The sequence below is a fragment of the Bombina bombina genome, chromosome 4, assembly GCF_027579735.1.
Source record: "Bombina bombina isolate aBomBom1 chromosome 4, aBomBom1.pri, whole genome shotgun sequence".
NCBI lineage: Eukaryota > Metazoa > Chordata > Amphibia > Anura > Bombinatoridae > Bombina > Bombina bombina.
The window spans coordinates 748390447-748418414 of record NC_069502.1 but is presented as its reverse complement, the minus strand read 5'-3'; the positions used below and the strand labels follow the sequence as shown (position 1 = coordinate 748418414).

The 27968-nt window shown below is 37.5% G+C and overlaps 1 protein-coding gene across 1 annotated transcript in view; it reads right to left on the bottom strand.

The window, feature by feature from the left end:
- Positions 1-1037: 1037 nt before the first annotated feature.
- The window catches only part of LOC128656850 (presenilin-2), a 46724-nt gene continuing 19793 nt past the window's right edge, over positions 1038-27968 (bottom strand). Inside the window, exons 4-11 of the mRNA XM_053711016.1 lie at positions 26793-26934; positions 23165-23232; positions 19348-19568; positions 15815-15913; positions 15097-15159; positions 12910-13023; positions 11210-11328; positions 1038-2042 (exon numbers count right to left, since the gene is read on the bottom strand). Coding sequence (XP_053566991.1) covers positions 1887-2042; positions 11210-11328; positions 12910-13023; positions 15097-15159; positions 15815-15913; positions 19348-19568; positions 23165-23232; positions 26793-26934 — 982 coding nt within the window. The 3' untranslated portion in view covers positions 1038-1886. The remainder of the gene's footprint in view (positions 2043-11209; positions 11329-12909; positions 13024-15096; positions 15160-15814; positions 15914-19347; positions 19569-23164; positions 23233-26792; positions 26935-27968) is intronic.

Genomic DNA, 27968 nt, shown 5'->3' with positions numbered 1-27968 from the left:
GAGTCTAGCTGAAGCATTTATGATAAATTAGACAGGGGAAAGGTGACGTTTGGGAAGGCCATTGAGGAGGAATAGGTTGCAGTAGTCAGACAAAATGAGGGAATTAATTCAAACTCAGAGAGCTGGCGTGGTGTGTACTGTGCCTGTGAAGACAATTTGTGTCAAACAAGCTACTACTGACTCTCTTAGAAGGAACAGTGTTTGAATACTAGTGCATGGGCCCTCACAGCATATGTGCATATGCTGCTAAAAAATCAGTACTATTGACGTATAATGCAAAAACGCTTCTATTTAAAATTGAAATACACCCACATGCACATTTAAATTTTGACCATTCTATCCCATTAAACATTCCTTTTTTTTAAATAATAATCCTGGGCTAAACAAACCGACTGTTTGTGCAGGAGCTGACTGTGTCAGCCAATGAGAAATGTATACCTAGGAATAAGTTGCACTTCCTGTCAGTTTCACTTAAATTTAAATTAACTTGACTTGTTTTTACATGTTTAACTTCTGCTTTTTCATAGACATGATAAAAAAAAAAACATCTGAGTATAATGTCCCTTTAACAGTATACTTGTGTAATCTTCCATTTGTAACCTCTGCAAATGCTCTTTTTTCAAGACAATAAGGTTTTAAGTACACATTAAGCTAGAAGGCCAGGTAGATTACCATCCTCTGAAATAGGTAGACAATTTGATGTGTCAAAGTCTACGTACTATTGGGGAGAAATTGGTCGTGTGAAAATGAAGAAGAAAAAGAAAGGAAGAAGAATATTGATTTTATTCTGTCACACTAACTCAATAGGTATTTAATAAATTACTACAGACTGATAAACTAAAGAGCAGCAGGCTGTACCCATCAGCCAATGAGCATGTGAAGGAAGTGCATATCAGCCAATTAGAATTAATGGAAGTACTAATAGAGCTGTAATATTTTCAATTTGAATTTTAAAATGATCCTCCACATTTCTTCATGCAAAAATTTAAAATCAACATAATTAGATGCTTCTCTTTTATACAAATGACAGAACAATGTTGGTGTACAGTGTCCCTTTAATGTAAAATAGCAGCTATACCTTCATTAAATCTAAAATACACAGCTTATAAAAGAAACCAGAGACAGGTTCAGAGCCTTAAACGTTATATTTTTTTTGTGTGAAACATAATTCTTTTTAAATTAAATTAACAATATTCTGGTCAGGATCACCTTAAATGTACAAAAGAAAACATTTACATATACATATATAGGTAATAGTAAAGGACATGAACAAACAAGTAAAAATATATATTAAAAAAATCTGTTAATATTGTATTAAAGAGTACAATATATGTAGGAATATTTCTATTCATTTATTTTTAGCTCAGTCTGGGTAAAGAGACAAAATATTTTTCTGTTAATAGACAATACAATTATTGAGTGAAAATTGATTATTGACAGTACACTGTCCTTGTAATTATTATTTTTTTTTTGCTCTACAGTACACAATAAGATAAAAAGACACCTCCTATGCCTACAAATTCCCTGAAATGCATGTTTCACATGAACTACTCTTAGCATACATGAATATACTCAACTAGCTCATGCTATAATGCTTGCACTCATATTTTATTAGTATGTATTCATTACAAACAAGAATATGTTCCATCACTTGTTAGGTTTTGAGTAACAGCTATTTGTGCTCCTATAATATAAAATCCGGCATATATTTATTGTTTTTACTTAAAGATACACCGACTAGTTTTGGTTTGATCCCATGATTACTGTTGGTTTTACATCATTTCACTTATATCTTAAAAATATATGGCACTAAGTGTAAAATCACTTATTTCACACATATACACGGATTCACAGCCTTCTAAAATTGCTTCAGTAGAAACAGTATGCTATATATACATTTGATGGGATGCGAGGGTATCCATGAAAGGCCTCACTATGTTGTCAGTAGAAAAGTAGAATACAAGGCCAAACGTGATGGAAATAGGGAGCGCAGGAAGTGCTTTCTTGAACACGGCCAACAGCAAGAGGGTCAGACATAAACCCTGTTAAAAGAAAAAGAGGATGATATTTGTATAATTAGCTTGTTTTATAGCAATGTTCCTTGTGACAATATTCTCTAATCAACGTCATGGAGGAAACATAACGAAACACCTGCAAATTTTAGCAATAACTACAAATCAGGTATCTCTGGGCTCTACATAAATATAAGTAACGAAGTTTAAAGGGATAGTCTAGACAAAATTAAACATTCATGATTCTGATAGAGCATGCAATTTTAGGCAACTCTGTTATTTACTCCTATTCTTAATTTTTCTTCGTTCTCTTGCTATCTTTATTTGAAAAAGCAAGTAAGCATACTTGCATACTGTAAGCATAGGGGCCGGCCCATCTTTGGTTCAGAACCTGGGTAGCGTTTTCCGATTGGTGTCTAAATGTAGCCACCAATCAGCAAGCGCTACCCAGGTGTTGAACCAAAGAAAGGGTGGGTTACTTTCAAATAAAGATACCAAGAGAACAAAGAAATTTTTTCAATAGGAGTAAATTAGAACGTTGCTTAAAACTGCATGCTCTTTCTGAATCATGAACGTTTAATTTTGACTGGATTATTGACTGGATTATTCCTTTAAAGGGACACTGAACCCAAATTTTTTCTTTTGTGATTCAGATGGAGCATGTAATTTTAAGCAACTTTCTAATTTACTCCTATTATCAAATTTTCTTCATTCTCTTGGTATCTTTATTTGAAATGCAAGAATGAAAGTTTAGATGGCGGCCCATTTTTAGTGAACAACCTGGGTTGTTCTTGCTGATTGGTGGATAAATTAATCCACCAATAAAAAGTTCTGTCCAGAGTCTGAACCCCAAAAAAAGCCTAGATGCCTTCTTTTTCAAATAAAGATAGCAAGAGAACGAAAAAAATTGATAATAGGAGTAAATTAGAAAGTTGTTTAAAATTGCATGCTCTATCTGAATCACGAAAGTGTCCTTTTTCAATACTTGGCTTTACTTACCTGTTTTACTTGTTTTAATGTATGCTCTTGATAAAGACGTGTAATACGTTGAAACGCGTTGAGCAAATAAAACCTTTTATCCTTTGTTGAAAGATTGTCAAGATCTTGTTTTGCTGTGCTGAGCTGGAATCTCCTTATTTATGGAGTAAGTTACTACATTTTTTTCAATTATACACTGGATACTTTTGTCATTTGGGTCTCTATTCATTTATAGTCCACTTTTGGATAAACTTGAAAATTCAGTATTTGACTCCAGGAAACTGTGGACACTTGCCATCTGACGCTACGTTCCCTTTCAGCTGTAAAGATTGATCTTATGGAGCGAGTATACTGCACCCATATTAATTGGCTTCAATATATGCATCAAGCCTTTTTTCTCTTCACTTACTAGAGAATATGGTAATGGAGCACTGATTGTGCAAAATTGAAAACGCTCTTATAGCTGTATACTCTATCTGAACCATGAAAATTTGATTTTGACTTCCCTAAAGCTTTACTTTTCCACTGGATGTTCTTGTATTAAATAATAACCTAATATGGGTTCTACAGTACTTCCTGGATGCCTTACCATATATCTTTATTAAATAGGCAAAATTATATTTATATACTACATAATAACATAATTTATGCTTACCTGATAAATTTATTTCTCTTGTGGTGTATCCAGTCCACGGATCATCCATTTCTTGTGGGATATTCTCCTTCCCAACAGGAAGTTGCAAGAGGATCACCCACAGCAGAGCTGCTATATAGCTCCTCCCCTAACTGCCATATCCAGTCATTCGACCGAAAACAAGCAGAGAAAGGAGAAACCATAGGGTGCAGTGGTGACTGTAGTTTAAAATAAAAAAATACCTGCCTTAAAATGACAGGGCGGGCCGTGGACTGGATACACCACAAGAGAAATAAATTTATCAGGTAAGCATAAATTATGTTTTCTCTTGTAAGGTGTATCCAGTCCACGGATCATCCATTACTTGTGGGATACCAATACCAAAGCTAAAGTACACGGATGAAGGGAGGGACAAGGCAGGTACTTAAACGGAAGGTACCACTGCCTGTAAAACCTCTCCCCCAAAAATAGCCTCCGAAGAAGCTAAAGTATCAAATTTGTAGAATTTTGAAAAAGTATGAAGCGAAGACCAAGTCGCCGCCTTGCAAATCTGTTCAACAGAAGCCTCATTTTTAAAGGCCCATGTGGAAGCCACAGCTCTAGTAGAATGAGCTGTAATCCTTTCTGGAGGCTGCTGGCCAGCAGTCTCATAGGCTAAGAGGATTATGCTTCTTAGCCAAAAAGAAAGAGAGGTTGCCGAAGCCTTTTGACCTCTCCTCTGTCCAGAGTAGACAACAAACAAAGCAGATGTTTGACGAAAATCTTTAGTAGCTTGTAAGTAAAACTTTAAAGCACGAACCACGTCCAGATTGTGTAATAGACGTTCCTTCTTCGAAGAAGGATTAGGACACAAAGACGGAACAACAATCTCTTGATTGATATTCTTATTAGATACCACCTTAGGTAAAAACCCAGGTTTGGTACGCAGAACTACCTTATCTGCATGGAAGATCAGATAAGGAGAATCACATTGTAAGGCAGATAACTCGGAAACTCTACGAGCCGAGGAAATAACTACCAAAAAAAGAACTTTCCAAGATAAAAGTTTGATATCTATGGAATGAAGAGGTTCAAAGGGAACCCCCTGAAGAACTTTAAGAACCAAATTTAAGCTCCAAGGTGGAGCAACAGGTTTAAACACAGGCTTGATTCTAACTAAAGCCTGACAAAATGCCTGAACGTCTGGGACATCCGCCAGACGCTTGTGTAAAAGAATAGATAGTGCAGAAATCTGTCCCTTTAAGGAACTGGCTGACAATCCTTTCTCCAATCCTTCTTGGAGAAAAGATAATATCCTGGGAATCCTGACCTTACTCCATGGAGTAGCCCTTGGATTCACACCAATGAAGATATTTACGCCATATCTTAAGATAGATTTTCCTGGTGACAGGCTTTCGTGCATGAATTAAGGTATCAATGACTGACTCTGAGAAACCACGCTTTGATAAAATCAAGCGTTCAATCTCCAGGCAGTCAGCCTCAGAGAAATTAGATTTGGATGGTTGAAAGGACCCTGAAGTAGAAGGTCCTGTCTCAGTGGCAGAGTCCATGGTGGAAAGGATGTCGTGTCCACCAGATCTGCATACCAAGTACTGCGTGGCCATGCAGGCGCTATCAAGATCACCAATGCTCTCTCCTGCTTGATTTTGGCAATCAGACGAGGGAGCAGAGGAAACGGTAGAAACACATAAGCCAGGTTGAAGGACCAAGGCGCTGCTAGAGCATCTATCAGCGTTGCCTTGGGGTCCCTGGACCTGGATCCGTAACAAGGAAGCTTGGCGTTCTGGCGAGACGCCATGAGATCCAGTTCTGGTTTGCCCCAACGATGAACCAATTGTGCAAACACCTCCGGATGGAGTTCCCACTCCCCCGGATGAAAAGTCTGTCGACTTAGATAATCCGCCTCCCAGTTCTCTACACCTGGGATATGGATAGCTGATAGGTGGCAAGAGTGAATCTCCGCCCAGCGAATTATCTTTGAGACTTCTAACATTGCTAGGGAACTCCTTGTTCCCCCTTGATGGTTGATGTAAGCCACAGTCGTGATGTTGTCCGACTGAAATCTGATGAACCTCATTGTCGCTAGCTGAGGACAAGCCTGAAGAGCATTGAATATCGCTCTTAGTTCCAGAATGTTTATTGGAAGGAGTGACTCCTCCTGAGTCCACGATCCCTGAGCCTTCAGGGAGTTCCAGACTGCACCCCAACCTAGAAGGCTGGCATCTGTCGTTACAATTGTCCAATCTGGCCTGCGAAAGGTCATACCTTTGGACAGATGGACCCGAGATAGCCACCAGAGAAGAGAATCCCTGGTCTCTTGATCCAGATTTAGTAGAGGGGACAAATCTGTGTAATCCCCATTCCACTGACTGAGCATGCAGAGTTGCAGCGGTCTGAGATGTAGGCGTGCAAACGGCACTATGTCCATTGCCGCTACCATTAAGCCGATTACTTCCATGCACTGAGCCACCGAAGGGCGAGGAATGGAATAAAGAACACGGCAGGAATTTAGAAGTTTTGATAACCTGGACTCAGTCAGGTAAATTTTCATTTCTACAGAATCTATCAGAGTCCCTAGGAAGGAACTTTTTTCCTCGTTCACCTTCCACCCATGCGACCTCAGAAATGCCAACACTATGTCTGTATGAGACTTGGCAATTTGGAAGTTTGACGCCTGAATCAGGATGTCGTCTAAATAAGGGGCCACTGCTATGCCCCGCGGCCTTAGGACCACCAGAAGTGACCCCAGAACCTTCGTAAAAATTCTTGGGGCTGTAGCTAACCCAAAGGTAAGAGTTACAAACTGGTAATGCCTGTCTAGGAAGGCAAACCTGAGAAACCGATGATGATCTTTGTGTATCGGAATGTGAAGATAAGCATCCTTTAAATCCACTGTAGTCATGTATTGACCCTCCTGGATCATAGGTAGGATGGTACGAATAGTCTCCATCTTGAATGATGGAACTCTGAGGAATTTGTTTAAGATCTTTAGATCCAAAATTGGTCTGAAGGTTCCCTCTTTTTTGGGAACTACAAACAGATTTGAGTAAAATCATTGTCCCTGTTCCTCCTTTGGAACTGGATGGATCACTCCCATAACTAGGAGGTCTTGTACACAGTGTAAGAATGCTTCTCTCTTTATCTGGTTTGCAGATAATTGTGAAAGGTGAAATCTCCCTTTTGGGGGGGAAGCCTTGAAGTCCAGAAGATATCCCTGGGATATAATTTCCAACGCCCTGGGATCCTGGACATCTCTTGCCCACGCCTGGGCGAAGAGCGAAAGTCTGCCCCCTACTAGATCCATTACCGGATAGGGGGCCGTTCCTTCATGCTGTCTTAGAGGCAGCAGCAGGCTTTTTGGCCTGCTTACCTTTGTTCCAGGCCTGGTTAGGTCTCCAGACCGTCTTGGACTGAGCAAAAGTTCCCTCTTGTTTTGCATTAGAAAAAGTTGATGCCGCACTTGCCTTGAAGTTTCGAAAGGCACGAAAATAGACTGTTTGGCCCTTGATTTGGACCTATCCTGAGGAAGGGCATGACCTTTTCCGCCAGTGATATCAGCAATAATCTCCTTCAAACCAGGCCCAAATAGGGTCTGCCCCTTGAAGGGAATGTTAAGCAGCTTAGACTTTGAAGCAACGTCAGCTGACCATGATTTAAGCCATAGCGCTCTGCGCGCCTGGATAGCAAAACCAGAATTCTTAGCCGTTAGTTTAGTCAAATGAACAATGGCATCAGAAACAAAAGAATTGACTAGCTTAAGTGCTCTAAGCTTGTCAAGTATGTCATCCAATGGAGCCGCTACCTGTAAAGCCTCTTCCAGAGACTCAAACCAGAACGCCGCAGCAGCAGTGACAGGAGCAATGCATGCAAGGGGCTGTAGGATAAAACCTTGTTGAATAAACATTTTCTTAAGGTAACCCTCTAACTTTTTATCCATTGGATCAAAGAAACCACAACTGTCCTCGACAGGGATAGTAGTACGCTTTGCTAGAGTAGAAACTGCTCCCTCCACCTTAGGAACTGTCTGCCATAAGTCCCGTGTGGTGGCGTCTATTGGAAACATTTTTCTAAAAATAGGAGGGGGAGAAAACGGCACACCTGGTCTATCCCATTCCTTAGTAATAATTTCTGTAAACCTTTTAGGTATTGGAAAAACATCAGTGCACACTGGCACTGCATAGTATTTATCCAGTCTACACAATCTCTCTGGCACTGCAATTGTATCACAGTCATTCAGAGCAGCTAAAACCTCCCTGAGTAACACGCGGAGGTGTTCAAGCTTAAATTTAAATGTAGAAATATCAGAATCAGGTTGCATCATCTTCCCTGAGTCAGAAACATCACCCACAGAAAGAAGCTCTCCTTCTTCAGCTTCTGCATATTGTGAGGCAGTATCAGACATAGCTCTTAAAGCGTCAGTATGCTCTGTATTTCGTCTAACTCCAGAGCTATCTCGCTTTCCTCTAAATTCAGGTAGTCTGGCTAATACCGCTGGAAGTGTATTATCCATGACTGCCGCCATGTCTTGTAAAGTAAACGCTATGGGCGCCCTAGATGTACTTGGCGCCATTTGAGCGTGAGTCCCTTGAGTGGGAGTCAAAGGATCTGACACGTGGGGAGAGTTAGTCAGCATAACTTCCCCCTCGTCAGATTCCTCTGGTGATAACTTTTTTAAAGACAGAATATGATCTTTATTGCTTAAAGTGAAATCAGTACATTTGGTACACAATCTAAGAGGGGGTTCCACCATGGCTTTTAAACATAATGAACAAGGAGTTTCCTCTATGTCAGACATGTTTGTACAGACTAGCCATGAGACTAGCAAGCTTGGAAAACACTTTAAATCAAGTTAACAAGCAAATATAAGAAACGGTACTGTGCCTTTAAGAGAAACAAATTTTGTCAGAATTTGAAAAACAGTGAAAAAAGGCAGTAAATCAAACGAAATGTTTACAGTGTGTATAATAAGCTAACAGAGCATTGCACCCACTTGCAAATTGATGATTAACCCCTTAGTTCAAAAAACGGATCAAAAAAACGATATAAACGTTTTTTAACAGTCACACCAACTGCCACAGCCTTGCTGTGGGCCTACCTTCCCCAACAAACGATTTTGGAAAGCCTAAGAGCCCTTTAGAGATGTCCTATAGCATTCAGGGGACTACTGGAGGAAGCTGGATGTCTCAGTCTGTAAAAGTTACTGCACAAAAAAGCGCTAAATTAGGCCCCTCCCACTCATAGTAACACAGTGGAAAGCCTCAGGAAACTGTTTCTAGGCAAATTTAAGCCAGCCATGTGGAAAAAACTAGGCCCCAATAAAGTTTTATCACCAAAGTATATATAAAAACGTTTAAACATGCCAGCAAACGTTTTATATTGTAAATATAAAAGAGTATTACCTCAGAAAGTAAGCATGATACCAGTCGCTATTAAATCACTGTATTCAGGCTTACCTTACATAAATTTGGTATCAGCAGCATTTTCTAGCATTCACATCTTCTAGAAAAAATCTTAACTGCACATACCTCATAGCAGGATAACCTGCACGCCATTCCCCCGCTGAAGTTACCTCTCTCTTCAGTCATGTGTGAGAACAGCAATGGATCTTAGTTACAACCTGCTAAGATCATAGAAATCACAGGCAGATTCTTCTATTTTTCTGCCTGGGACAAAATAGTACAACTCCGGTAAAAATAACAAACTTTTGATTGAAGCAAGATAACAGCTACATTTCACCACTTTCCTCTTACTACCTCCATGCTTGTTGAGAGTTGCAAGAGAATGACTGGATATGGCAGTTAGGGGAGGAACTATATAGCAGCTCTGCTGTGGGTGATCCTCTTGCAACTTCCTGTTGGGAAGGAGAATATCCCACAAGTAATGGATGATCCGTGGACTGGATACACCTTACAAGAGAAATTTTATATATATATATATATATATATATATATATATATATATATATATATATATATATATATATATATATATATATAGGGAGTGCAGAATTATTAGGCAAGTTGTATTTTTGAGGATTAATTTTATTATTGAACAACAACCATGTTCTCAATGAACCCAAAAAACTCATTAATATCAAAGCTGAATAGTTTTGGAAGTAGTTTTTAGTTTGTTTTTAGTTATAGCTATTTTAGGGGGATATCTGTGTGTGCAGGTGACTATTACTGTGCATAATTATTAGGCAACTTAACAAAAAACAAATATATACCCATTTCAATTATTTATTTTTACCAGTGAAACCAATATAACATCTCAACATTCACAAATATACATTTCTGACATTCAAAAACAAATCACTGACCAATATAGCCACCTTTCTTTGCAAGGACACTCAAAAGCCTGCCATCCATGGATTCTGTTAGTGTTTTGATCTGTTCACCATCAACATTGCGTGCAGCAGCAACCACAGCCTCCCAGACACTGTTCAGAGAGGTGTACTGTTTTCCCTCCTTGTAAATCTCACATTTGATGATGGACCACAGGTTCTCAATGGGGTTCAGATCAGGTGAACAAGGAGGCCATGTCATTAGATTTTCTTCTTTTATACCCTTTCTTGCCAGCTACGCTGTGGAGTACTTGGACGCGTGTGATGGAGCATTGTCCTGCATGAAAATCATGTTTTTCTTGAAGGATGCAGACTTCTTCCTGTACCACTGCTTGAAGAAGGTGTCTTCCAGAAACTGGCAGTAGGACTGGGAGTTGAGCTTGACTCCATCCTCAACCCGAAAAGGCCCCACAAGCTCATCTTTGATGATACCAGCCCAAACCAGTACTCCACCTCCACCTTGCTGGCGTCTGAGTCAGACTGGAGCTCTCTGCCCTTTACCAATCCAGCCACGGGCCCATCCATCTGGCCCATCAAGACTCACTCTCATTTCATCAGTCCATAAAACCTTAGAAAAATCAGTCTTGAGATATTTCTTGGCCCAGTCTTGACGTTTCAGCTTGTGTGTCTTGTTCAGTGGTGGTCGTCTTTCAGCCTTTCTTACCTTGGCCATGTCTCTGAGTATTGCACACCTTGTGCTTTTGGGCACTCCAGTGATGTTGCAGCTCTGAAATATGGCCAAACTGGTGGCAAGTGGCATCTTGGCAGCTGCACGCTTGACTTTTCTCAGTTCATGGGCAGTTATTTTGCGCCTTGGTTTTTCCACACGCTTCTTGCGACCCTGTTGACTATTTCGAATGAAACGCTTGATTGTTCGATGATCACGCTTCAGAAGCTTTGCAATTTTAAGAGTGCTGCATCCCTCTGCAAGATATCTCACTATTTTTTACTTTTCTGAGCCTGTCAAGTCCTTCTTTTGACCCATTTTGCCAAAGGAAAGGAAGTTGCCTAATAATTATGCACACCTGATATAGGGTGTTGATGTCATTAGACCACACCCCTTCTCATTACAGAGATGCACATCACCTAATATGCTTAATTGGTAGTAGGCTTTCGAGCCTATACAGCTTGGAGTAAGACAACATGCATAAAGAAGATGATGTGGTCAAAATACTCATTTGCCTAATAATTCTGCACTCCCTATATATTTATTTCAGATAGGTTTGTCTTAATTATACTTACTATTAATATGGCCACAAAACAAGCAAGTGTAGTATTCCAATCACCGCTAGCTGTTGCAGCTGCTTTTCCCACAAGTACACTGTAAAATATGAAGTCTCCTAGACCAAGCTTCACTCCCCCTAGAAACAAATAAGCAAAATAAATGCATCTTGCTTTGTATACACTTAAAAAATGACTGTAGTAAGTTTTACCTTAAAACAATATGTTGAGCAAATATACAGTATATTCCTACTGCTTTACATCTTAAAACATATGTATAATGAGGAGCTCAGGATCACTGAAGCTCTGTAAAACATTTTAAAATAGAAAGATACATTTTTGTACAGATTTATTTTTAAAAAATGATGCCACCTATGAAATATATTATGTGGATGTATGTGCTCAGTTACATCAGTTATAACTGCAGTCAGCACTGTGCAAGATATATAATAAATTACATTATGGACAGCATAAAGTCATTTATAGCAAAGCATTGGCATTGTTTTTTTCAGTTTTTCCAGTGCTATTTATATTAAGTAATTATGCATTAATGGCCGAGGGCAGATACGCTCCAGAGAGTTCTGTTCTAATCAGAGCCTCGGGCCCCACAAGCACCTCTGGGAACCTAACCATGGGTCCCATCCCCCATAATGTGCTTTTAAAGGTTCTCAGACAGAATGCGTGTGCAACAGATAATCTGACAGACAAATGTCTGTCGGAAAAAAAAGTCTGGTCTGTCCAAGAACATAATAACACAAAAATGTTTAATTTCCTGTTGTAAAAAAACATGGTAGAAAACATATGAAAAATTCACAAATGAAAAATAAAAATGTTTAGTTTTGAAAAAATAAAAATGTTTCATGTTGTTGTTGTAAAAATGTTTAATTTCCTGTTGTAACAAAATATGGTACAAAACATATGAAAAATCCACATATGAAATATAAAAATGTTTAATTTCCTGTTGTTGCAACTAAAACATTGTACAAAACATAAGTGTTTGTGTAATCCAAAATAAAAATGTTTAATTTACTGTTGGTGTGTTTTCCTAGCATCACCCGGGTAAAGCCCAACGTATGATTTTATTTATTATTTTTATTAGCTTTATCCAGAAGTGCCAAGTAAAGTCCAAAGTATGATCTTATATTGGGCTTTACCCACAGTCACTGGGTAATCCTAGGATTGCCCGGACTTCTGGCTTTACCCGTAACACACACACACACACACATATATATATATATATATATATATATATATATATATATATATATATATATATATATATATAAATATAAATATAAATGGAAAGTGCACTCGCCAGGACTTTTCAGAATTTTATTCCAAATATATGCAATACTGGCAGGTAGCTGAACACATTGGGTGATCCAATAGCATGAGGCATATATGTGCAGCCACCAATCAGCAGTTCCATAACCTACCTAGGTATACTTTTCAACAAAGGATACCAAGAGAACAAAAGAAAATAGTTAACAGAAGTAAATTGGAAAGTTGTTTAAAATCACAAGCTTTATCTGAATCATGAAATAAAACATGTTTGTTTCATGTCCCTTTAAGGGTGCTTATTTCATAGTAATAATGCACATTACTGTGTTGAGAAGGAATATATATATTGTATGAAGGTATTATCAATTAATTACAATACTTAACATACCATCATCATCTATTACAAAAATATTAATAACTTTGAAATAATAACGACTTACGTTCTTCATCTGTATCCTCAAAAGATGTAGTTTGATTGCCAGGAGTTTGAATACGGGTATCAGTAACCTCACTATCCACTTGGGTCAGATGGTTTGTATTTGCTGCAACTGCATCTATAAAACAAAATATTTTTATATTTATGATGTTAGATTGAATTCACATATCTTTTTACCTATACAAATGATTTGTTTTGATGATTTAATTTACTAAAGCACACTGCATTTCATGTTCCCCAGACAGTGTATTGGTAAAGTTAGCTTACTACACCATCCTACTTTCAGAAAGAAAGTAAGCATTAAAAAAGTGAACCACGTAACTTTGGCTAGACTGTCAGCAAATGGCAAAATACTACATAACATTCTTAAAAAGAAAAAAACAAACAGCTAAATGTCTGATACACATAGAATAAGAGTACATTATTAGAAAGATTTATAATAAAAATAAGCGTTAAATTACCCATTAGTACACAAATACTAACTACTCTCTATCCAGGTCACTTCTGAAGCTTACTATAGTTCATATTATCATACATTTTGTCTGTTGAGTATATATAACTTTATAACATTTTGGTTTCCAGAAGTTTTCAGGATTCCACTCTTACCCTATACACCAACTTGTGGTATTATAGAGTAGGATATATCTGTTAAGCCCAATTTTTTTCATTTTTTAATTTATTTATTTTAGATGGATGAAAATAGTTGTGACCTTCTCATAATGGAGTAATGCTACAACAGTCTGTCAACACCCCACTGGGCCTTCTGGGTTATTGGAGCCCCTATATGAATGTCCCAACACATAATGGTTTCCATGGATTTATTGCCATTATTCTATGGTATTGTTACTATGCTCTTAAAGATATTTCCTAATCAAATGTTAGAGATGACCTCTTAGGGACAGATCTGTCCTGTACATGCAGGTAGGACTTATATCAGGGATGTTCCAGTTGGGATTTATTTTGCTTTTTTTCCCATTTAGTAACCTGGAACTCAGAGACACTTTAGCTCTGCATCCTTGACAAAACTTCAGCTTACATTTTCTAATTGAAAGGAAAAGGGATTCAGTTTCTTCAGTCATAGCCTAGAAACACAACTGACCAGTAACACTGGAATTGTATAAAACAGATGACAACTCACAAGCATGAAGCACTAGCATGTGTTATATGGTATGCTGGGGTCTCATAGTCTACAAATTAAGACTGATATCCCAGTTCTTGTGATTCCCCCTGGACCATTCCCAGTTCAAATCAGATCAAGATCTGAACAGACTCAATTTAAAAAAAATCAAGTTTAATAACATCATTAAGAAATGTAAACAAATGTGGAGATTCACAAAATTATTAATAGCTCACCCTGATTCTAATTGTTTGAGACTAATTGTTTCTGTACTTTGTATGCACGTTATTTAACTCTCCCCATCTGTTTAGGGGTGAGTTCTCCCTGTCCCTATTCTAAGCATTTAATTAGTTAATCACTGTTTTTATATGAAGACCAATACTAGACGTTTAGAATAGTGTTTTCACTGATTCTCTCTTTTGCTTCTGCTATGCTGGGACAAGCAGTTAAAAGTGGTCAGCTGGTATGCAGGTAGCATAATAAAACACCTTCATATTTATTTCAAAAAAGCAGAAATGTATGTATGCCCATTTTTGGTTCAGAACCCTGGATAGCGCTTGCTGATTGGTGGCTACATTTAGCCACCAATCAGCAAGCCCTACCCAGGTGTTGAACCAAAAAAAAACAACAACAAAGAAAAATTGATAATAGGAGTAAATTAGAAAGCTGCTTAAAATTGCATTCTCTATCTAAATCATGAAAAAAAAAAAATTTATTTCATATTCCTTTAAGCAGGGAGATTGGACAGAGTGGCAAGTGATCACAGAGGAAGCAGTGCACAAGCAAGTTTTATACGCAAAGCAGATTGCAGGGAGAAGAACATGCACTGCTGCTAACGTCAGGCTGAACCAGTGACCAATTTCTGTTGCTGAACAGTTGAACCTGTGTAAGCACAAAGAGGACTGGGGAGCCATCAATAATAATATGTCATCATTTTAGCATAAGCAGTAATGGCACCCACATCTGTTCTGTTGTGTTACTTTCTTACATCCATATCTATTTATCTATCTAAAACTGAAATTTTCCACTTATGCTGGATTAGTAATACATTAAATTAGTGTGTCAGGTTCTTACCTGTGTTGAGGAGAGGTTGATTCACTCTGGCATCTGCCATTCCCACTGTCCAAACCATAGCAGCTTTAAAATACAAATGCACAGTATAATTATAAGACAACAAATAATCTGCTGTGATAAAAGATTTGTGCAGCTTCAGTTTTCTGTTTATGCATCTAAGTACAAAGCACTCTAATCATTAAAAACTCAAATATATTTCACAAACTAGTAAGGATAACCAGGAACGAAAAAGAAAATGCATAACAAATAAATAAGTTGTACAACAGAGCTTCACATACAAAACAATACGAATACAAAATATATTTGTAACAATTTGTAGCATCAGTTAGTAAAGGAGAAAAATGTTTTGCATAGATGCATTTTGTTATTTAATGTTAAAAGGGACATTAAAGTCAATATTCAGATAGAGCATCCAATTTTAAACAAGATTCCAATTTACTTTTATTGTCTAATTTGCTACATTCGTTTGGTATCCTTTGTTGAAAGGCATATCTAGGTAGGTCACCTCAAATTTGGTAACAGAAGTAAATTGGAAAGTTGTTTAAAATTGCATGCTCTATCTGAATCATGAAAATTTAATTTTGACTTTACTGTCCCTTTAAATTCACTAGCAATAAATGCTTTGATAGACTCTTTGAAACTCTTTTAAAATGCAATCCATGAACAGAAATCTACTTAGCGATAGACATAGATATTATGTAACAGGTGTAATACTTACAGGAATAGATCAATGCAGGAAATATGGGTTCATTTCGTTCCTGCGCTGTTTCCACCAGCATCCTCAAAGGACCCTTTGGACATAATACAGCTAATAGATCTGTCAGCAAAAACACAGAATACAGCAGTCATCATCACGTCTGCTCACTCACTGCAGTTTTAAGTTAGAAATACATTGAAGTAATTATGTAAATACATGCTAGTTTTTGCATATAGAAAAAGAGAGAAGCGCTCAACCTGGGAACGAACAATAGCATAATTGCCACCCCAGAAGCAGCCTCTTTTTGCCCAGTATGTGCCTTTCACAGAGAAGAACGTTTCTGTATTATATCAGTCTGATCCTGACTAAACCATACATTCCAGCCTCAAAATACCAGGCAATACCTCTCTGAACGAGATTAACGGCAAAACCCCAGACTTACGTTTCGGCCTAGTGTGGGCCTAGTCAGTGATTAGTTGTGACATAGAGGCGATAAAGCACAACATGTTATTTAGGGCTGTGTCTTGTGAAACAATATTTTTAACACACCTGATACTTATATAGCCCAAATGTAGCCACCAATAAGCAAGCACTATCCAGGGTGCTGAACCTAAAATGGGCCGGGGCCCCTAAGCTTTCCATTCCTTTTCAAATAAAGATAGCAAGAGAATGAAGAAAAATTGAGTAAAGGAGTAAATTAGAAAATTGTGCAAAATTAAATGCTCTATCTCAGGGTTCTTCAAACTTTTTCCCCAAGCCCCAGAGTCATGACTTTATTTGAAAATATTAGTAACTAATATACATCAAGATAGCTGCAATTTTTGCAAAGTGACTAAATGTGTGTGTACTTTACTCCTGATTGTAGTCAAACTTCAATGTGTTGTAAAACGTAATAACACACACTCTCATGCCACAGACACACCACACACACACGCATGCCACAGACACACCACACACACACTCACTGTCATGTCATAGACACACCACACACACTCTCATTCAACAGACAAACACCACAAACATTTTCATTCTACACACAAACACACACACACTCTCATGCCACAGACACACCACACACACTCTTATGCCACAGACACACCACACACACTCTTATTCAACAGACACAAACACCACAAACATTTTCATTCTACACACACACACACACTCATGCCACAGACACACCACACACACACTCATGCAACAGACACAACACACACATACTCACTCTTATGTCATAGACACACCACACACACTCTCATTCAACAGACACAAACACCACAAACATTCATACTACACACACACACACACACACTCTCATGCCAGACACACCACACACACTCTCATGCCACAGACACACCACACACACTCTCATGCCACAGACACACCACACACACACCACACACACTCTCATGCCACAGACACACCACACACACTCTCATGCCACAGACACACCACACACACTCTTATGCCACAGACACACCACACACACTCTCATGCCACAGACACACCACACACACACCACACACACTCTCATGCCACAGACACACCACACACACTCTCATGCCACAGACACACCACACACACTCTTATGCCACAGACACACCACACACACTCTTATGCCACAGACACACCACACACACTCTTATGCCACAGACACACCACACACACTCTTATGCCACAGACACACCACACACACTCTTATGCCACAGACACACCACACACACACTCATGCCAGACAAAACACACCACACACACTCTCATTCAACAGACACAAACACCACAAACATTCATACTACACACACACACACTCTCATGCCACAGACACACCACACACACTCTCATGCCACAGACACACCACACACACACACACCACACACGCTCTCATGCCACAGACACAACACACACACACTCACTGTCATGTCATAGACACACCACACACACTCTCATTCAACAGACACAAACACCACAAACATTTTCATTCTACACACACACACACACTCTCATGCCACAGACACAACACACACACTCTTATGCCACAGACACACCACACACACTCTCATTCAACAGACACAAACACCACAAACATTTTCATTCTACACACACACACACTCTCATGCCACAGACACAGCACACACACTCTTATGCCACAGACACACCACACACACACACTCATGCCACAGACACACCACACACGCTCTCATGCAACAGACACAACACACACATACTCATTCTTATGTCATAGACACACCACACACACTCTCATTCAACAGACACAAACACCACAAACATTCATACTACACACACACACACTCTCATGCCAGACACACCACACACACTCTCATGCCACAGACACACCACACACACTCTCATGCCACAGACACACCACACACACTCTTATGCCACAGACACACCACACACACACTCATGCCAGACAAAACACACCACACACACTCTCATTCAACAGACACAAACACCACAAACATTTTCATACTACACACACACACCACACACATTCTCATACAACACACACACAAGCCGCAACCTAGTAAACATGGTGTTGTGACCCAGTAATGGGTCCCGACAAGTGGTTTGAAGAACCCTGCTCTATCTGAATCATAAAAGAGAAAACTTGGGTTTAGTTTCCCTTTAAAGGGACACTGAACCCAGATTTTTTTTCTTTCACGAATCAGATAGAGCATGACATTTTAATCAACTTTCTAATTTACTCCTATTATCAATTTTTCTTCGTTCTCTTGCTATCTTTAGTTTAAAAGCAGGAATGTAAATCTTAGCAGCCAGCCCATTTTAGGTTCAGAACCATGGATAGCGCTATAATCCAGGTTCTCAACCAAAAACGGACCGGCTCCTATGCATCATGTTCCTGCTTTTTATATAAAGATAGCAAGAGAACAAAGAAAAATTGATAATAGGAGTAAATTAGAAAGTTGCTAAAAATTGCATGCTCTTTCTGAATCATGACAGAAAAAATCTGGGTTTAGTGTCCCTTTAACCCCTTGAGTGCTAATGACGGCTCTGAGCCGTCACAGAGTTTCCCACTCTGGTGCTAATGACGGCTCAGAGCCGTCACTAGCACTCTCCCAACTTGAGGGAGATCTGGGGGGTTCCCACTCGCTCCTTTTTGCGTGGTGACGTCACGCGCAATAAACGTGATGACGTCACCGCGCAACTTTATTTAACATTTACAATGTTAAATATAGGAGCAGGGGGCATGCTGCTTAGAAGCCTGTATCTCAGGCATCTAAGCAGCTACAGACCCCCAAGACCCACCGTTGGAAAGGTAATCGCCTAACCTTTCCAATGGTGTAAGTCTTGGGGATCTGAAATAAATAAAAATAAAAAAGTAAAAAAAAAATATTTTTAAAAATATTAAATAAAAAACCCTTTAAGAAAACCTTAGCACCCAGGTGGGAAAGTGCTTAGCACTCAAAGGGTTAAGTATGAACACTTCCTAGTGAAAAATAATCGTTTCTCAAGACATATCGCTAGGTGTAATGTATATATTTACATGTATTTATTTAGATATATCTGCTTACCATAAATGGATATGGCTCCTAGGATGACCCATGCTGACCATTCTGGAAGATACTTTATAAAGACGAGGGCCATTAAGGCACTTATCATGATAAGGTAAGCCTGCTGGAGCTGTAGTGGACCCTTCCAATGGATGCAGATCATACCTACTGCTCCAAAATTCCAGATCACCAAAATAAGTGTTGGGTAATCCATTGCCACATTATATGTTTTCAAGACTTCACTAAATTAAAATAGGAAAATCAAAAAAGTAGTATAAACAAAATGAGAAACTGTTGTGTAACCAGATATTATTAAACACAATCACCAAGATTACAAGTCGTGCGCTAAACCGGGTGTTTAAATAGCGCAAAAAAATGAGCGGTATCACACTTTCTATAGCGCTGCCATTACAAGTTCCTGAAAAACCTTCTTTTGTTGTGCAATATGGTGCGATAAGCTCCATACCGCACAAAACCCAAGGCCTGACTTGACGTGCTCGTGCACGTTTTCCCCCACATACATCATCTGTTCAAATCAGCCAAAAGGGCATTTTTTTTTTAATGGGGACTAAAGAGCTGATTGCCCTTTTAAGGGCAATGCCCATACAAATGCCCCTTTAGGGGCAATGGGTAGCTTAGGTTTTTTTTAGATTTAGTTTATTTTTATTTTGGGGGGTTGGTTGGGTGTAGGGGGTTTACTTTTAGGGGGGGACTTTGTAATTTTTGTAGGTAAAAGAGCCGTTTAACTTAGGGCAAAGCCCTACAAAAGGCCCTTTTTAAGGGCTATTGGTAGTTTATTGATAGATTAGGGGGTGTTTTTATTTTGGGGTGGCCTTTTTGTTTTTTAGGGCTATTAGATTAGGTTTAATTTTTATTATTTTGGATCATTTCGTTTATTATTTTTTGTAATCTTAGATTTTTTTTAATTTTTCATAACGTTAGTGGTTTTTTTGTAATGTTAGATTATTTTAAATTTTTGTAATTGTAGTGTTTTTTTGTAATGTTAGTTTGGTTTTTTTCGTAGTGTTAGGATTTTTTAATATTGGAATTTTTATTTTTTTTATTTTATTTTATATTTTTAAAATAATAATGTTAGGTTAATTTTTTTTTCTTTTCACGGGTAAGTTTTTATTTATTTATTTTGTAGGTTTAATTTAATTTAAAGTTAGGGGGTGTTAGGTTTAGGGGTTAAAAGTTTAATTTAGTGTTTTGCGATGTGGGGGGCGACAGTTTAGAGGTTAATATTTTTTTCATAGTAGTAGTGATTTTGGGGGGGGGCGGCAGTTTAGGGGTTAATAGGTTTTTCATAGTAGTAGCGATGTGGGGGCCGACGGTTTAGGGATTAATAGGTTTAATATAGTATTTGTGATGCGGGGGGATGGCGGTATAGGGGTTAATAGTGTAGTTTATGGGTTTCAGTGTACTTTGTAACATTTTTGTTATGAGTTTTGTGAAACATTTTTGTTTCATAAAATCCATAACTACTGGTCTTTGATCGCAGAATGGATCGGGCGGTTTAAGTTATAATGCTAGCTCAATAGCTGGACCGCTCAACTTGTAATATGGCGCAATGAAAATTCCACACTCAAAAGCCATTTTGAGTGCGGAATGGAGAGTTGCGTAAAGGCTAAAACACTAGTGGTATAGCTGTTCTGCGGCGACTTGTAAATACCTGCATATTCTGTGCACAATGGCCAATATTTCTGCGTTATAGCCGTACTGCAACACTTGTAATCTTGCTGAATGATAGTAAAGTACAAACATTTTTATTTCATTATCTCAAAATAAAGTACATTCTGATGGGCAGCTGTATAAGGCACAGTTGGCCATAACTGGTTGCCCAAATCGCTAATGGACATTTGCATAGATGACAAACAAAAGATAGGTGCCCATCTAGCTTAATAGTTTGTGTTATAGGACAATGACAAACAGGGATAAGCTTCTTATAGTTCACTTGTGCTAATCTTCATCACAAAGATGATCAGAACTTTAACACCATCACATGAGCCAATGATTTAAATTCTTTGATTTCAGTGGAGGAAATATAAGTGTAATTAAAATGAGCAAAGTGTTATTAATAGTTAATATGAACCCCAAATTTTCTTTTTGTAATTTGTACAGAGCATAAAAAAAGTTTACAATTTACTTTTGTTATCAAACGTGATTGTTCCTATGGTATTCTTTGTTGAAGAGATACACAGTTAGGTGTCTGGTGCACTACATTGCAGGAAATAGTGCTGCCATACAGTGCAAATAGATAACATTCTTGCAAAACTGCTGCCATCTAGTGCTCCAGACATTTGCACGCTCCTGAGCATACATCCCTGTTTCTCAACAAAGGATACAAATAGAACAAAGACAAATTAAAAGAAGTATATTAGAAAGTTGTTTAAAATTGCATGCTCTGTCTGAATAATTAAAGCGATGGTAAATTCTGACAAATTGCTCCACATATTTCTAAAGGTCTTATCCTAACTAGCATATCGATATGCTTTTTATTAATCAATTCATCAGCACACTGAATTATTTAACTTTTATTACCGCTCCATTGCCGTATTGAATCCAGCCTCTCTCTAAGATTTTTGAAGATCCTTCTTTGAGTGGCATCTGTTCTAGCCAATCACAGCCTCACCATGAACCCCATGAAAAAGTCTATCTGTACAGTCCCGTGCTCGGAACACCGACATGTTATTTAAATGCACATGCGCTACAATTTACGCTATTTGCGCAATATAATAAGGGAAATGATTGACCGTTTGCTTTAAACAGATGCACTGTTTACTGTTAGGGAAGCAGCTAATTCACTTATTATATTGTGCAAATAGCGTAAGTTGTAGTGACAATAAGATGTCAGCGTTCCGAGCACGGCGGCGTGCAGATAGACTTTTTCATGGGGCGCATGGTGAGGCTGTAATTGGCTAGAACAGATGTTACTCAAAGAAGAAGCTTCAAAAATCTTAGAGAGGGGCTGGATTCAATACGGCAACGGAGCGGTAATAAAAGTGAAATAATTCAGTGTGCTGATGAATTGATTAATAAAAAGCATATCGATATGCTAGTTAGGATAAGACCTTTAGAAATATGTGGAGCAGTTTGTCAGAATTTACCATCACTTTAAAGAAAATGTTTGGGTTTCATGCCCCTTTAATGACATACCATTTTAAAGTGGTTAGTAATAATATTTGGGAATATTTGCGAAAAAAAACATTTATTGAGAGTCACAACAGTCACAATTAAAATGTACATTTTATTGACAAAAATTATTCTAGTAAAAGCTTTTATTGCTAAGAGAGTCACTGGTGGCCTGTACCCATTGTTAATAATGCAAACATCACCCAAGTTTTACAAGCCGTTGTTAGCTCTCTGAGCAGATATGTTGCTTGAATGCAGGTGCAGAGAATATATAGATATGCTCCACGTGGCCATGTACAGTAAAAGGTATTAGAGAAATAGTGAAGCATTTTTGCAAATACATATTTAAAAATGGTTCTGTATCTTAAAGGGACACTAAGCCAATTTTTTTTCTTTCATGATTCAGATAGAGCAGGCAATTTTAAGCAACTTTCTCATTTACTCCTATTATCAATTTTTCTTCATTCTCCTGCTATCTTTATTTAAAAAGCAGGAATGTAAAACTTAGGAGCCGGCCCATTTTTTGGTTCAGAACCTGGGTTATGCTTGCTTATTGGTGGCTAAATGTAGCCACCAATAAGCAAGCGCTATCCAGGGTGCTCTTTCTGAATCATGAAAGAAAAAAATTGGGTTTAGTATACCTTTAATTTTGGCTGCTATGCCCCTTTAATTTGCTGTCTCATATTTAAAATAAAAAAATACTTACCCAAGGTATATGTAAGTGAACATAAACAGCAACATTAGAGATGAAAGAATCAGCCACCCATGAATAAACTGTAAAATAACAACACAAATTAAAGATGAAAAAATATGTATTTTTATTGAGATAAAGGACATTAAACACCTCTTGCTTTTGTGCAAAGATCATACTTGTGCCACTCTCCATAGAGAGGCCAAAAAGCAAATTCTGTAGCCTACAAATGCTGCAAATCAAATAGCTGTTTGGGCAGTTTGCAGCATTTTGAAAACCTAGGTCATGAATTTTGCTTTTAGGCCTTTATAGGGAGTATGGTACAAAGTACCCTAAGTGTTTAACACTCACAAAAGGGTTAAAATATAGTTAAAGTCCTGCAGCTGCTAACTACAGCTAGTGATTGGTGGTTAGATGTGTATGTCACTCATGATTGGCAAGTACATATGTATGCTCTGCAAAGGAGCAGCAATGCATTTAAAGAAACACTAAAGTCAAAATAAACTTTTATGATTCAGATAGAGCAGCAGTTTTAAGACACTTTCCAATTTACTTCCATTATCAAATTTTGCTCAGTCTTTTTATATGCACACTTTCTGGGGAACAAGCTCCTACTGAGCATAGGGTAAACGTATACTAGTCTGACTGACTGATGTCTGTCACATGATACAGGGGGCCAGAAAATGGGAGAAAAAAATAATTTGTCCAAAAAAAAAATAAAAATCTACTGTTTATTTGAAATTCAGAGTAAGTGCTATTGCATTGTCTTTTTATTATGCACTTGTTAATTATGCAATTCTACTGCATCGAGTGGTCGTTTCAAGGACAATTAAATGCAGTAGAATAGCATAATCAAGTGCATAATAAAAATGTATTTCAATTTGCCGGCTTTCTATCATATGACAGTCATGAGACAATTACAAGCTCAGCGGCGGGAAAGGTGGATTAGCCTGGCAGAGGTGTTTAGGATGAAAGGGGAAGAGGCGGGAGAGAAGAAGGCCAGTCAGTAGGTTATTGCAGTAGTCAAGTCAGGAAATTACAAGGGAGTGGATTAGTTCCTTAGTGGTGTCAGTGTTCAGAAACGGACACATTTGGGAGATATTGCGTAGGTGGTTGTGACAGGATGAAGAGAGCAATTGGATGTGTTGGAATGATTGACAGTATGTCCCTTAACTAAGCACTAACATGATATTATTATTTAGTGAATACAATGCCACTAGTCAGTTGGATGCAAGAAGCTAAAAATGCTTCCAGAAAAAAATGGTTTACAAAATATTTTTTATTCTTAAAAACAATAATGTGAAAATTATGAAGCCAGATTTAAAAAAAAAAAAAAAAAAAAAAGTTCTAGCTTCAAAACTCCATAACATAAATTAAAGGTATTTTTATATATGTATATATATATATATATATATATATATATATATATATATATATCTCACAATAATTCAAAAGTTTATGCTATGGAAAGATATATATATATATATATATATATATATATATATATATATATATATATATATATATATATATATATATATATATATATATATATATATATACATACACACACACACACACACACACACAGGTGGCCCTCGTTTTACAACGGTTCAATTTACACTGTTTCAGAATAACAACCTTTTTTTCCAGTCATGTGACTGCTATTGAAAAGCATTGAGAAGCAGTGCATTTATTAAAATAGCCAGTAGGTGGAGTTGTCCGCTTGTGTTGCAGCAAAGCCAAGCAAGCTGAAATTAATCAGTTTAACCAGACCTGAGCTATCGAGCAGATTTCAAAGGAACAAGATCGTCCTGTCTATAAATCAGTCCAGATTGGAATGCATAGAAAGAACTGTTTGCAGAAAAATGCAAGTGAAGTCTGTGTTGTGTGATTATTTTATTAGGTTTATAATGCTGTTTAGCAAATGTTTTTGTTCATTTAACTTAGTTTAATTATATATTCTGTGTTGTGTGATTATTTTATTAGGTTTATAATGCTATTTAGCATTTAAAGTCTTAATTTCAGAGCTTTAAAAATAATGTATTAGGTGTTACTTATGACAATTTTGTGAGGGGCCTGGAACCTATCTCCCTCACTTCCCATTGGCTTACATTATAAACTGGGTTTCAATTTACAACCATTCCTCCTGGAACCTAACCCCGGCGTAAACTGAGGGCTACCTGTATATATATATGTCACAGGAGGTGTTGTTCCCCCTGTTCCAGTTCATGTTTTGTTTTTACCATGTTGCTGTATGAGGATCTTGCTTTTATTTTTTACTAAATAAAGACTGGCTTTTTACCTATCCCTGGTGTGCCGAGGAGTTTCCTTGTTCTTCTCTATATATATATATATATATAGTTTGATTTTAAGGGGAATATGAGTTTGTAGTAAAAAATAAAACTCTCTATAGCGATATAGCAGGTTATTTATTATTTTTTGTGAGCTACACTGTTAAAACTGTGTCCAAGTCCACGTTAATTTGCACACAGGATAGCTGTTTCCACTAACAAATCTTATTTTTATGTCCCTTAAAGACATGGACACCACATTTAGCCACCAATCAGCAAGAGCTACCAAGGTGCTGAACCAAAAACAAGCCAGCTCCTAAGCTTACATTCCTGCTTTTTAAAGTGAAGGTCCATTATGATGAATTAGTGCCTGGTTTTTAATAAACCTATTAAAAACAAGGGCACTTTTATTTATCAAAATTGACATTTCAATTTTTTCTTCAAAAACTTACCTTTTAATCCTGAATGCCGCTCCAGCGATTCCCCCGGCCGTCGGAAGCCTCTGCAGATGTCAGAAATGACGAATCTGGCTTCCTCCAATCAGAGCTTCCCCCCCGGGGGAATCTTGGCCTGATGCTACGCTGTGATTGGAGGAAGCCGGATTCATCATTTTAGATCCGCGAAGACGGCTTGCGGCCGGGGCGGAGGAAGTGCTCCAGCGGCTGCCAGGATTAAAAAGGTAAGTTTTTGAAGAAAACAGTGAAATGTCAATTTTGATGAATTAAAGTGCCCTTGTTTTTAATAGGTTTATTAAAAACCGAGCACTAATTCATCAAAATGGACCTTCACTTTAAATAAAGATACCAAAAGAACGAAGAAAATGTAATAATAGGAATAAATTAGAAAGTTTCTTAAAATTAAAGAAAAAAAATTGGGTTTTCAAATCCCTTTAAGGATGTAGATCTTCATTTAAAGGGACACAAGTGCAAAAGTAATATGCACTAATGTGTTAGAACATTTTAATATTGCACTATTGCTTGTATATAAAAGGTGTATTTTTCTCCTGCAAAGGGGTTAAACATATAGTAAATGTACCACCAGGGCAGCAATGCACTACTGGGAGCTAGATGGACACATCTGGTGAGCCAATGACAAGAGGCATATGTCTGTAGCCACCAAACACCACCTAGGTTCCAATAGTGCATTGCTGAGCCTACCAATGTATGTTTTTCAACAAAGGATACAAAGAGAACAATTTAAATTATTGAAAAGTCTCTGAAAGTTTAATTTGGACATTCGTGTCCCTTTAAGGGACTTTTATGATACTTTATACAAATGTACAGTTTTATTTTTGCTACTGTAGCTTTGTATAACAATTAAAACAATAAAAAAAATGCATCCAGTCTTACCTTGTAGCAGCGGTATTTGTATAACAACACAAGAAATACTGTCATCACAAGTATAACGCTGATCATTATTAATGTATTCAGCACTGAGTTTAATAGCCGCTGACCGACTGATGTGGTGTCTTCAGAAAAGGGTGTGTAGATTCTGACGGTTAGAAAGAAAAAAAAAAGTAGATGGCTAAGAAAATCTTTTATAATTACCACTTGTTAAAAGAACATTGTATTTCAAAATGTTCTATTATCCATATGATAAAGCAACTTCTAAATGTGTTGATTTGTTTATTAAATACAATGTACTTCCTACTATTTCTCATAGGTTGAATATCACATCCTACTAATGTTAATTTTCTGATAGGTACTTCCTGTTCATGCTTATTGGTTGAGGGGTACTTCCTGCTAATACCGTTTGAGTATTTGTAGGAAGTTTGAGCCAATAACCATTAATTGCACAACTGAAACTCGCATATTTAAAGTGAAAACGCTTTTACTTCATATTTTTTAAGGAACAAGTTGTCAGCATGTTACCTTTCAAATAGAGGACAGCATTTTTTTGTGTACACCGTCTCTTTAAAAGGGACATGAAACCCAAAATTTTTATTTCATGATTCAGATAGAGAATACAATTTTAAACAACTTTCTAATTTACTTCTATTATTTAATTTGTTTTATTCTCTTGGTATCAATTGCTGAAGGAGCAGCAATGCACTACTGGTTTCTAACTAAACACATGGGTGAGCCAATGACAAGCGGTATATATATATGTAGCAACCAATCAGCAGCTAGAACCTAGATTCTCTGCTGCACCTGAGCTTTCATAGATAAACCTTTTAGCAAAAAATAGCAAGAGTATGAAGCAAATTAAATAAATTGGAAAGTTGTTTAAAATCGTATTCTTTATCTGAATCATGAAAGAAAAATTTTGGGTTTCATGTCCATTTAAGGCAATATGCAAAACAAAACTTGACAAAATGCACCACATACACATTATAGAAGCAAAATCAATATTTTAACATAAACAAATGTATTATTCAGTAGTACTAAAATATAGGATCATAGATAAAAGTTGGCACAATATAAAAAAAAAAAAAATCCTTTTATTATATTTATTTTTTTAAATGCAGAACAAGTGGCATCTTTTCTTAGACTAGTTTATAATTTATCTAGGGACATTCTAACAGA